General features: G+C 35.2%; 1 protein-coding gene across 1 annotated transcript; it reads left to right on the plus strand.

Moving 5' to 3' along the window:
• Positions 1–2,151: 2,151 nt before the first annotated feature.
• On the plus strand, positions 2,152–3,022 carry LOC132706294 (uncharacterized). Its single transcript, XM_060677554.1, has one exon. It carries the CDS (start codon positions 2,207–2,209, stop codon positions 2,990–2,992), a length of 786 nt encoding a protein of 261 aa, XP_060533537.1. The 5' UTR covers positions 2,152–2,206; the 3' UTR covers positions 2,993–3,022.
• The last annotated feature ends 10,029 nt before the right edge of the window (positions 3,023–13,051 follow it).

A 13,051-nucleotide genomic window follows, 5' to 3' on the forward strand; every position in this document is an offset into this window, starting at 1 on the left:
GAAACTGGGGCAGTGGTATCGGGCGTCCATTCCTGCAGCCCGGAAATAACCAAGCGACCGGCGGCAGCAGGGAACAGCAGGAAAGTAAAAAGCGCGGGCGCCTGCCGCCGCTGCCGCTCCTGCTGCTGCATCGGCAGGGTGAGACGGATTCTCAATGTCAGCTGACGGCCTTCGCGTTTTATTTATACTCGCCGTACGTCCATACTGTGCGTTTGCCCCTGGTGCCAGCGTACCGGATTACGTTTCCAACAACCGCAACTGGTGCCACTCCTTCGAGATGCTGCCCAGAGTTGGATTTATGCGATTTCGCTTTCGCCATCGCGCGTATGGCAATCGATGCGACACAGTACTCTGAAATTACTATCAATATCATGACAAAGTTAATAAAATGATAATATTTACGAATCTTGTTGACGTTTTGCCAATCATCCTGCTGGCTTGATTTTTTTTCAATCTAATGGTAGAATGCTCAATAACAAGGAAACTAGAAAACAGATCACGACGCGTCTAAAGTTTGTCAGCCCAAAACGAGCACTCGAATGTAATGTGTTGTGATTAACCAAGATCGCAAAAGAGAAAAAAATATACAACACATTTGATGCACTGATGAAAGTTCGTTCACTACAAGAATGGGTTGTAGTAGACAAAATATGCGATATTGGTTTTTAAATGATCCTAAACAAATACACGAAATAAAAACCGAAGGGTACCAATCAATTAATGTATGGTATGTATGTATATATGTATGGACCGAAGAGGGGAAGATAGGCTATGTTCCATTTTTTTTAACAATAAAGTGAATAGATAGATACCATACCATTAAGTACAAAAGATAAAAAAATATACAATTATATACATGTGTATACACAATACACATACGATTAGATAAAGTCTACAATAATAATAGGTATAACACGTAATGCATAACACATAAAAAAAACAGGAATAAAAATGAAAAAGAAAAGAAAAAAAAGGAAGATACAGAACACAACCAAACAGTGGCCACCATCAAGAATCTGGTAATCAGGTAAGATCTTTTATCATCTATTTGTTTTCCTCTACAGAGTAAAAACAATGCTTAAAAAAAATATTTTATTTTGGTTTTGAAATTTTTAAATAGCAAGTTATATAAACCTAGGTCAAGAGAATTTTTCATGCTTTTAGTGTATTTAAACTTCCTTCAAAATTTGAGGAGGAAGTGGGGTGTGTATGATTATCTGCAAAGTAGAGATCATTAATATAAACTAAAAACAATAAGGGACTCATAATGGAGCCCTGTGGAACTCCGTGCATTACATTTTATTATTGCAAAAAACTGCTTGATTTCTGTTAGGAAGATAACAGGATAATACTTAATATTATCTCATTTTACGCTTGATGAACTTAGTTTTGACGAAGTTAGGGAAATCTTAAATAGTATCAGAAATAAAAATTGTTGAGAGGATATTACTGCCTCCCACAAAACTTATAAATTTAAGTATTCAAGCCAACACTTTTCCAGACATTTTAAAAAAAGCTCTAGTAATACCAGTTTTTGAAAAAGGTAACATTGATGTTGAAAATTATCGACCTATATCTCTACTTCCAATTGCTTCAAAGATTGTATAGAAATGTATAGCTAAGCAATTAGTTCAATATTTCGAAATTAATGGCATGTTTAATAATAATCAGTTTAGTTTTAGAAGAAATGAAAACACTGTTTCAGGCTTTCTCAATTTAGTTTCAGACATTACAGAATTGGCAATGTAACAATGTATTATTTTGTGATCTGACCAAAGCCTTCGACTGTGTCGATCACGGAATTCTTCTGGTTGCTAGCAAGGCAGACAGTTTTAAACAACATGGCTGTTGTCCAGAAATCTAATGATAATTATTTTTAAACTGAAATATCTCAAAAATGTCAATAAACTACATGTTTTTGAAATCAGGGAAAAAAATATACGATTTAAGCTAATAATATATAGGGCATTCCATTAAAAAAAATGTTCCCGTTATTTTAACAACTTGCGATAGTCGTTTGTTTTTTCTGATATTGGGATTGTATTTACGCTTTTTTTTTCAAAATTAATCCTTTAGATGGGTGTCAAAATGTAATGAATAACTCAAAACGTGACGTAACTGCCCAACTGTTCGGACCGGAGTTTGCTGCCGTCGACAGAGAGTTACTTGTCAAAAAGCTGCCAGTTTCGAAACAACTAAAATCAAAATGCGGAAATTTTTGTCGCGAAAGTCGCCCAAGGAGGAGTCGGAAAAAGCGGACGATGACCAATACCACCCAGCAGCCGACGGCAACCCAAAGCCTGCCTCCGCTAAACAAGGATGTCGTCCGCGAATAGATTACCTGGCGTTGCCCAACAGAAGACTGATTCTGGCTTTGTACAAGGATCACGCTCACCATCTGCCTAGGGAAAAGCTGGAAAACGTAGAGCAGCTTCTGCAAGAGCTGTACGCGATGACGCCCGAGGAAACGGAACGGTATTTCGCTCACCTCAGACGGCAAAGCGAGGAGAACGCGAAAAGGAAGAACCTGAAAGCTATGCTTAAGAAAGTGGTTCGGAAAAGGAAAACCGAACGGCAGCGACACCAAGCGTACGAATTGCTGCGCGAGCTCTTGGTGAAAGGCATGGAGCACGCTCTGCGGCATCCCGTACCGCCTCTGGTGTCGGTACGGCTGAGGCACCTCTCCGACATGATTTTGGAGCAGCTCAGCGACTTGCGTAACGTCGAGGTTCCGTCCAGACATAATCCGGACAACGTGGGTGCGTTCCTGATTGCAGTATCCGACTGGATGGCCGTAGCCATCGAAAGGATCTACTACGGAGTTCAGCTGAAGAAAAACCAAGAGCTGGAACAGATAGAGGACGAGTTTAGAGCCAGACAGGCCCACGTCAAAGACGTAAACCGGAAGGACGTGTCGGAGGCAGATGGTCAGGAGAGACTGGAGGTGGAAATTGATATAGTTGAGACCGATGCCGGCGATGAAACTGAATAAATCCCTCTGAGAAAGTGTCGAACGTTATTTCTCATCACATTATACAGGGCGTTCAAATTATAGGTAAAAATGCAAAAGACCTAGAAAATTGTTTTTTTACAGAGTAAATTATCAAATATCGTAAAAAATATGGCTAATCGGTTTAAAAGGTGTCATAGGCCGCATCAAGAGCTACAATTTTTCCATATTGAAATCGTTATTCCGGGGCTGTCAAGACCCGATGACGTCATTGATTATTACATCGCACTGCATGGTTTCAGAAAAAAATTATTTTCTCGAAAACCATTTAGTAATTGCAAAAAATTCTTGAACCGGGACGCGTGGAAAATCCAGGGCTATAACCTCTACTTCGAACAATGATTGTATCATATACAGGGTGTGTCGTTTATTGGCCAAAAAATCTAAAATATCCTAAAAATTTCCGTTTTAATATTTACCGATGTTTGCTGTAACTTTGAAGTTCGACGAGATGTGAAGGACATTTACTTCGATTTTGCCTCAAGAAGCTCAGATACTCAGTACAATTTAGGACCGAATCTTAACATATAAATACCTAAACACCGACTGTCTCATACATGAAATAGTCCTTTTGTTATGACCGTAAAAATTTATAATAAATTGCCTATCGAACTGAAGCACATAGGTAGTCAATGTTAACGGTTTTCCTTCTTGTGAACCCTGTTAATACGTATTCCTTGTTTGTTATTGTTTATATATTTGTTATTTATCCAACATTGTTAATTTTTATTATAATTTTTAATTAATTAATTATACTAAGATAATTTTAAATTTTTATATTAGTATTAGACTGACCATTGTAACTCAAGTCCTATGGAAATAAAGCTATCTTTATCCTAAAACAGAATGACCCAATATTAGGTTTGATTTTTTATAGATAAGAATGTCTAAAAATGCGAGGTTATTAGATTCTAATTCAATGGTAAAACGTATATTATTTATATAATTACAGTATATAATAACAAAAATATTATCATAATTATGGTTTTAGATTTAACGTCTCGAGAGCTTTCTAACTAACCAGAATATCCTATGGACCTGACAATAGGTCGAAGGGATGATCCTGGTTTAGGGATCAGTCTGGTGATTGGTGAAACGTCACCAACAATGGACCTAAGACGAAAGCAAAAGATTTGTAAATGGTAATATTAAAGGTTGTACACACTGCAAGTTCACATTGGCACGAGTATACGGTATTACTAAAAACGCAAATATATCCTTTTAGAAACGTTTTTCTACAGCGTGTGAAAGTATTAAGATTTCTATCCTGTCGTTAAATTTTATTTAAAGAATAAAATTTTCATCTAAAAATTTTGTATAACTTTTACGTTAAGCTTTTGTATAAATTTCCTGTCCTGTGCGTCATTTTTATTTATTTCCTTTAATAAATCCGTAACTTTGAATAACCTACTGCGTTTTGTTTCTTTTTGAGAGAAATTGAAATTTTTTATTATTTATTATTCTTATTACCAAACGACAAAAACAAAAAATCAGGACAAAGACGACTTTTTTTTTGGAATAGCCGAGTTTACACCCGTAAAGCAGTTGTTAAAATTTTATAGCCTAAATAATAATCATCCTGTTGGCTTCTTCAGAGCTTGACTGAAACTGGCTCGCATTTTACTCTGTACCTGCTTATATATTGGTGACGGGTAGAGACCTGTTAGGTTGCTATAGACTCTCGGATTTTTCGTTGGTAGAAGAATTGATTACGTGTTCATGTTCATGTTCTTTGAGCCTAGTTGATATTTTTTGTCCGGTCTCTCCAAAATATATTCTTTGCCGCATGCGCATAGAATGCTGTAAACTCCTGGCATCTTAAACGGAATTTTGTCTTGACGGATCGAAGAAGTCGAGAAATTTTTGGACAAGTGGTAAATCTGGTTTGGACGTTATACTTCTTTAGAACTTTTGATATGTGGTCAGTGGTGTTTTGAAGGCAAGAAAGGACAACAGTGGCAAGTGTAGGATTGCTTTCGGCCTCATTCCTATTAGAAGGTTTTGGTGAAGTGTATTTTGTGATGGAACGCTTAATATCTTTAATGTGGAAATTATTAGAGACAAGAGCAGAGGTAAGGTGTTTAATTCTGGTTCTGGGAAAATTAAATATGGCATAATACCCTGCTGAAGATTACTAACCACAACAGCTTTTCAATACCCAAACGTCAGATCATAAATCACTAGTATTTTAACCTCTGATAGTCCGTTTTCTTTTGTTCGAACGGGACCGTATTAGTCATTCGACGTGTATTTACATTTCCTTTAAAAAAAGAACTGGTAAATTGCAGTATCATTATTCATAACTGTTGCTAATTTATCGCATATCGCCGATTTTGATTATTAACTGGTAATAAAGTGACACTTACGCACCTCCAGTACTTTAAGTCGAACACTGACGGTTCACATAATTTTCGAATACAAAATTATTATTATCATTACAAAAGGCTAAAAAAATATTTTAGCAGCCAAAAGTCAAATTAAAAAAAAAACGAAACACGGTCATCTTTGTGCATGATGCAAAAACCATTTTTATCAAAATCGATGAAATAATGCACATAATCCTACGATCCTACTGCCTGGAATATAGTCAATCGAGTTTTGAATAATAATCAGAACTGATTCATCGAAATATTTTATGCCAGAGAAATCAAAATGGCTCTGTAGGGTGTATTCTTCCAGAATGCAGCTTACAGCTTCCTGGAGAAGCTAGGGGAGGCCAGAATTTTTAAATCTTTTAAAGTAGTATGGATATGACGGCGTGTCCTGATATGGTCTTTCTTTGCCACCTTGAATGAACTTGCTTACAGCCCCTTATCTCAATAATACAGAACAATATATTGAAGTGCCAGATAAGACCGACCCTAACAGGAATTAAGTTACGTCGAAGAGACTTAATGGTAACATAGGAGAGCCTCAACGTTCGGTTCTGGGACCGCTTTTCTTTATTATCTGAATAAATAGGATTTTTTAATGTCTTGACGGTGATTTTATAAAACTTCTCTTGATAAACTGTTCGAACGACAATAAAACGAACTTTATCCAAAACATAAAAGTTGCTGAAGAAGGGCTCCTGAAGGATGGCACTGATAGCAGACCAAAATCAAAATTTCAAAAATCACCGTGACAGTTCATCAAATGAAATGAAATTTATGTCCATAGACGTGATTTCAGGTATCGGAAAATGTTAAAAATATAAACAACTTATTGCAAACATTAAAATAGTATACAAGTTGAAAAAAGGATTACAACAATATGTGAAGCTACATGCATGACTAACGAAACGAACCAGCTGTTTCGGTAAAGTAGACAAACGATTAAAAAGTTTTTTCGGTAAAACAACTAGACTATCGGCAACTATGGACACTTTAAGTCTGGGATTCTTTGAATTAAAATTGCTGCTCAACCGTTGATCCAAATTAAAACTAAAAAACCCGGAAAGTATTTTCAAAGGAAACCCCTAGGTTTAACTAACATTGTTCTTATGATTCGCTTCTGCAATCCAGCCTTAGGTAGAAAGTTTTTTTTTTATTAGTCCAGAACGAGAATCAAAATAGGTACCCAAAAATCTGGCTACTTCCTCGCAAGAAAACAAAGCAAATAAGATTTTTAAATCTACAACAAGATTGCATGCTAAGATACTTTTGCCCAACCCTTTATCGTTTATAAATGCAACAGGGCAAAAAACTTCTTCTTCTTCTATTAGTGATAAATATGGAAAACAAATCCAAAGATACAGCAACTGGGTCGCCAAACAACACTCTTCTGGACGCTATTGAGAAGGTGAAGATTCAACTCTTCAGCAGTTTTGGAAATATTATTAGATCTACGCATAAAGCCATTGTAGTAGTTGTAGTTGTTGTAGTTCAACCAAGCACTTCACTAATAATGTGTGGAGTTATCCACGGTTCCCAGGGATAGGCAAATATCAAGAAATGCGCTATGAAAATAATTAAATTGCTCGTCTAAGTTATTGTCAACAGCACCTAAAACCGACCAGTCAACTTTTGACAATTTGGTCGGCGTCTACGTATTCCTTATCTTAATAGGAAATAGAACCAACTGCAGAAAATGGTCTTAAACATCGGCACACACTGTTTTCAACTCACGTGTGCACTTTAAGAGCATACAAATGTTGCCTTTAGCCGGTACTCTTATTTTCAGAACAAACGCCTATCTAAATGCTGAAACAAGCAGTCATAATATCCGCAATCGTCCAGAAAGTCTCCTGACTGAATCGGAATAAAAATGTTTAATCTGCTGCCTACAAAAGTAAAGAACCAAGAGACCGTTAAGCATTTTAAAATCAAACAATCGATTCCTGACAAAATAAATATCATTTTCTAAAAAATATTCCTGGATTTTAGTTTTTGAACTTCCATGACAATAACACTGTTATTGGGGATATTTTTGAAAAGATTGTTTTGAAACCAATTTTCGAAAAGTTCGCCACTTCTATGATCATGATACTGCAAGCAAGAATCCTTAATATCCAAATCCATCTTCTGATTCAGCGTGATGATAAGTAGACAGGTGTCTTTTAAAGCTTCTTGTTACTGTCGAAAAATCGATGAAACTCATATCTCGGCGGTCCTAGGGGAGCCCCATTGGTACAGAAATGATCAACGTCGAAAAAAAAAACTTTTTTTTCTGTTCTCCGTTTCTCTCTAAAGCTGGCATTAATTGACTGTATCTTTTGAATGGTTTGCAATATGGCTTTTCAAACTTGGCTCCTTTTAAGCCATGCACGAGCTACACAAACCAGTAAAAAATAGGTCCGCTTAAACCACTTTTTTTTAGATTTTCGTCTGCTTTTTTGACTTTGATATAAAACACGATAAGTGTCCGAAATTTGGAGTTATCTACTTGAAATTAGACACATATATAGAGTTTAGAGTTAGAGTTTAGCGCCTATTGAAACTGGAGCGGTTGGGGGGGGTCGAGAAGTATTTCTTAAAAATTAAAAACCGCACTTGCAGGGTATCGATAAAAAAATCATTTCTCCAAGATGGTATATGCGATCAAAAAAATTCTTTTACCAAACGACGCGCAAAATCGAGGCCAAAAACCTTTATTTTTGACGATTTTTTAAAAATGTACAGGGTGCGTCGGTAATTTGCAAAAAACTGAAAATCGAGCTCAATTTAAAATGACAATTGACCATAACTAGAAGGCTGTGATTCTGTTGTCAGTTTCTTTTACATGGATATATGGCCCATATGGACAGCTAAAATTTTTGTATTTAGGGTTTTCACATATTCTACAGGGTGTTCGAGATATTCTGTGCAATATTCAAAAACGTCATAGGTGTAGCTATCGACTATGAAATTATTATCCCTAAATCAAAATTCGCAAAAAATATGGCCAATTGGTTTAAACAGTGTAATAGGCCACATCGAGAGCTACAATTTTTGAATTTACGGTTTGCGTCTATCCCATACGTTGTTCGAGACATTTGAAAAAATCTAGTATTGCATGGTTTCAGAAAACAAGTCTTTTCTCGAAAACTATTGACTCTATTAGAAAAATTCATATACCAGGAGACGTGGGAGATCCAGGGCTATAACATGTTTCGGATATTGTTTGAATTATATACAAGGTGTTTTGTAAATTATTACGGTTAAATGAAAAACTGCTAAACATGCGATAATTTGATTTGAACAGTATCATACACTGCGTCGAAAGCGAGTTTGAGGTTTTGTCAATTACACAGACTGTAAATCGGTAGGTTTCTTCTCTCTTGGTTTTACGACCGACTAGGCCATAGCAAATCGTTATTGCAAATTGTTATTCCAAAATAAATAAGAACTAAAAGTTCAGATTATATATTTTCACATGACAATTGTTTCGACAACACCGTGTCTTTATCAAATGTAATATTTACTAACTATCTGCTACTATATATACCGAAAAATGACAATAAAACCTTAATTAATGTTGTGAATATTTAAGTTCAATAAAGGAGAGGTATTTAAATCTAATTAATCGTTAAGCAGTACATTTGAATGTCTCATTTTGTTAATCTCCATGGCTTCTAATAAATTTAATTTTCTACTTTTTGTGGCTGTATGTAAAATATCAAAATTGTCGTCAAAAATGTGTTTTTCTGTGTTTAACTGTGTAGTATAATTAGAATCTAGACTGTTGTTTTTAAATGCTCTTTTATGTTCGTTAATGCGTTTCTTGAAAAATCTACCTGTTTGTCCAATTTAAATTTTAGGACAAGATCCGCATTTCAACCTGTAGACACCTGTTTTTATTGGTTTTTGAAAATTTTCCTATTGTGTTCGTTAGTTCTGAAAGCTATTTTTAAACCACATTTTGACAAATGTTTTGAAACTTTTTCACTGGGTTCTCCTATGTATGTAATTGTTTTAACGCAACACTTTTTTTTGTCTTTTGATGTAATAAACTTATTTACCAGTATTCCACCAATGGATGACACCCTAACTCGGAAACAGGTTAACCCATTGGTGAAACAAGATTTATTAGATTGATTAAAATTATCTTTATACCAAAATTATTTTGAATTTAATGGACAGATTTACATCTCTAAAGAAGCTTTGATTATGGGAAACCCACTTAGTCCTTTGTTAACCGAGATTCTTATGGATAATTTGGAAAATATCATACTAGAACATCCATTAAGTAAAAGTTTTTTTATCGTGGTACAGATACGTGGATGATGTCTTCACTTATTACATAATATTATAAAATTCACTATCGAGATTGAACACGATAACTCTATTAATTTTTTGGACTTAACTATTACGAAAACGCAAAACACATTAGATTTTTCCATTTATCGTAAACCTTCACACACGGACACAGTCATACACAACAGCTCAAATCACCCTTATACACCAAAATGGCTGCATTTCACTCTTTTTTACATAGACTTCTTAATACGCCACTCTCAACAGAAAATTAGTACAAAGAACTTAATATCATTAAACAAATTGCACTGAACAACGGTTACAACTCGTCCATTATAGATAAAAAACAAATCATGACAACAGTAAAGTCTATTTATCCGAAACCTAATACAGAACACGTACAATTTCACAATAGAAAATTTTTTTAAAAACCAAAAAACGAAATGTTCAAAATCTCAAAAATTTATGATAGACAAACAGGTAGATCTTTCAAGAAACCCATTAACGAACGAATTATGCTACACACTTAAACACAGAAAAACACATTTTTGACGACATATTTGATATTTCACATACAGCCACAAAAAGTAGAAAAATAAATTTTCCAATAAATTTAAATTAACAAAATGAGACATTAAAATGTATTGCTTAACGATCAATTAGATTCAAATAGCTCTCCTTTATTGAACTTAAATTCTCTCAACAACATTAATTAAGGTTTTATTGTAATTTTTTGGTATACATAGTAGCAGGTAGCTTGTAAATATTACATTTATATGGTGAATATATATGATATTATGTTAAATGGATTTTCATCAAGTAAAAGCCACCTCAGTTCAAATATTGTTATTCCGTTTGTTTCTTCGACTTTTCGACTTCGACGTAAACGAAAGTAATTCAAATTCCAAACCAGGAAGACTACCTCGGGTGCGAATTAAATGTTTTCTCTCTTACCCGCAGCTAAGACCGATTGTAATCCGAACCGCCAGCGTCTTTACGGATTGCTAGCGATTAATGAAACGTCCGCTGCCTATAATATTTCGTTTAGTTCTTCTCGATCAACCACACCGAGTTTCCAATGCCAAGTAGGCTTACTACTTCCTCCTGAGCGGCCTTGGTGGCAAAAGTAATAGTTAAACGCGTTCAAACTCTTCGATTCATTATCGGAAAAACTATTATTATTAATGGCATACGGGCGACTGCGATCGGTTTGTCGCAAAATAGATTGCTGACCCTTTATTTGTTATAAGTATAGATTTCCTAAGCCCGGGCAATCTTCTATTGGCATATTTTTATCCAGTTTGCAAAAATATGTATTGAATAAAGATAATATTAGAAAATGCTAAATTGCAGACTGAGCCTAATGCTTTCAGGTAGCGAACCAGACAGGTTGTCGTTAACTCTTTGTACGTAAAGTCTGTTCATATATATATAAGAAAGTGACTAAAACTGATACGAATTAAGAAAAGACCCGGGCAAGCTGTAACAATGAGATATGGCCGAACAGGTCCGAACTTTGCTTAGAATTTAATTATTTGGTGTTTATTTATTTATTTATGTCTGTATTTTTATTTAAATCTAAAATAAAATTACATATTATTTTTATTACTACTTAAATTACGTAAAATTATTCACATAATATATCGCTATCATCGCCTGTTCTAATTATTATTTGCAATATGGATATACGATTGTTCTGCTTTTTCTATATGTTTAACAGAATTTGCCCAACTTTGTGGAGGGATGTTAAAAACTTCGGTTTCTATAAGTTTGAGGACATTGAAGTTAACACGGGGAAAAACATTGTTACGACTAATGGCAGATTTCAGTTGGTGCCAAACATGTTGAATGGGATTAAATATATAGTGGTAAGGTGGGGAGGCCTTAAATCTGTATGCCATAGATTTTTTGCATAATTATCACAGACGTATTCCTTTTGTAGGTTCAAGCTTTGTAGAACCTTAATTAATTGCTTTTTGGTATAATCTTCGTGAAAATAAATGTCGTTATTATACATGTAGTTTTGTGTCACATGAGGAAGGCGTTTTAGTCAACTGTCTACTGTGATAACTTGCATTGTCCATTACAATGATGAACTAGTTTGTTTTTAAACCAACTTTCAAATAAATCAGCGGCGGTGTCTTCCTGGTAATCCAGAGAGAATCTTTAATATTTTTCGCCGACAGAGAAAGTCCATTTGGAATCCAACCATCTTTAGAGCCAGCATGCAAAATAATTATTCTTTTACCTCTTTATGATGGCGCCTTTGTTTTACACTTATCAGTTGAGTCAACCCAACCCTTTTTCGGGGTGTCATAAGTGTCATAAGGTTTCATCCAAGTAAATAATTGGCCTTTGTTGTTCTCTGTAAATCCCAATTTTTTTTTCCATAAGGTAGTTCTGCCACATTTAAGACTGATTTCATCTTTTTCAAGCCTCCTAATTAAGATATTTAATGTAGGCACGCTTTGTTCCTCGTATAACTGGTAAATTTTACGCGGTATTATATCTTGATCACTTTCATTTACACTGGAGAAAATGACAGCATTGCTTATTTTTTCCTCTTTGAAATGGGATTATTCACAATTTGCCATACAGTTGATGTTGGAATTTTCGTCATTTCTATTCAAAACAAATCCATAAATCCCTTCATATGACCACTCTGATAATGAAGGAGAATTGCATTGAGGCATTTAGAATTAAAGTTTGTTTGCCGTTGGCAGGTAACTTCCATAATTTCGGGCAAAAGCCAGTGCGATGGAGATTGAGACAGACTATGCGTCTTTCACTTATATCCAAAACAAAGACGCAAGGCTAAGGGAGGATAGTACAGGGCCGGGAATAGAACCCTGAAGAATACCGATAATAAGATATGGGGTTCGAAGGTGCATCTGATGCTTACCAGTTAAACGGGTTCCGCCAAGTGATTAAAAGAGAGCGATCGAGTTTGTTATAGTCTAAGAGACCCGAGATAGTTAATTGGGCACCTTCTGCAGCACCCTTAAGAATCCTTAAATGTGGAGGCCAATCCGTCAGTTTCGGATAATTTGCAAATTATTCCATCTACTTTCTTCAGCTAACGGTATTTTCGGGTTTAATTTACAATTTACAAATCGAGCAAGTTTACGGCATCGCAGAAGACCTGTATTTCAATGATGCTACGAGATTCGTATAATATTTTGAACGCGCAGGGCGGGCTCCAGGTTCGTTTAATAGACTTTCGATGCTCTATAAATTGACGAAAATTGAAAGTTGCTCTTCTTCAAAATCGCAAAACCATGCTAGTATAGCTTATCTCAATAAATGGGACACTGAGGAATAAAAGTTAAAAGTCCGATTTTTATAAAACATCCATAGAAAAAAAAACAACAAATAAAATTGTTGCCTA

Source organism: Cylas formicarius, unplaced genomic scaffold (assembly GCF_029955315.1).
Source record: "Cylas formicarius isolate icCylForm1 unplaced genomic scaffold, icCylForm1.1 PGA_scaffold_10__41_contigs__length_53128322, whole genome shotgun sequence".
In the NCBI taxonomy this organism is placed as follows: domain Eukaryota; kingdom Metazoa; phylum Arthropoda; class Insecta; order Coleoptera; family Brentidae; genus Cylas; species Cylas formicarius.

Bases quoted from the DNA above. Each gene is read 5' to 3' on its own strand.
- LOC132706294 (XM_060677554.1), top strand. From the start codon at position 2,207: ATGCGGAAATTTTTGTCGCGAAAGTCGCCCAAGGAGGAGTCGGAAAAA.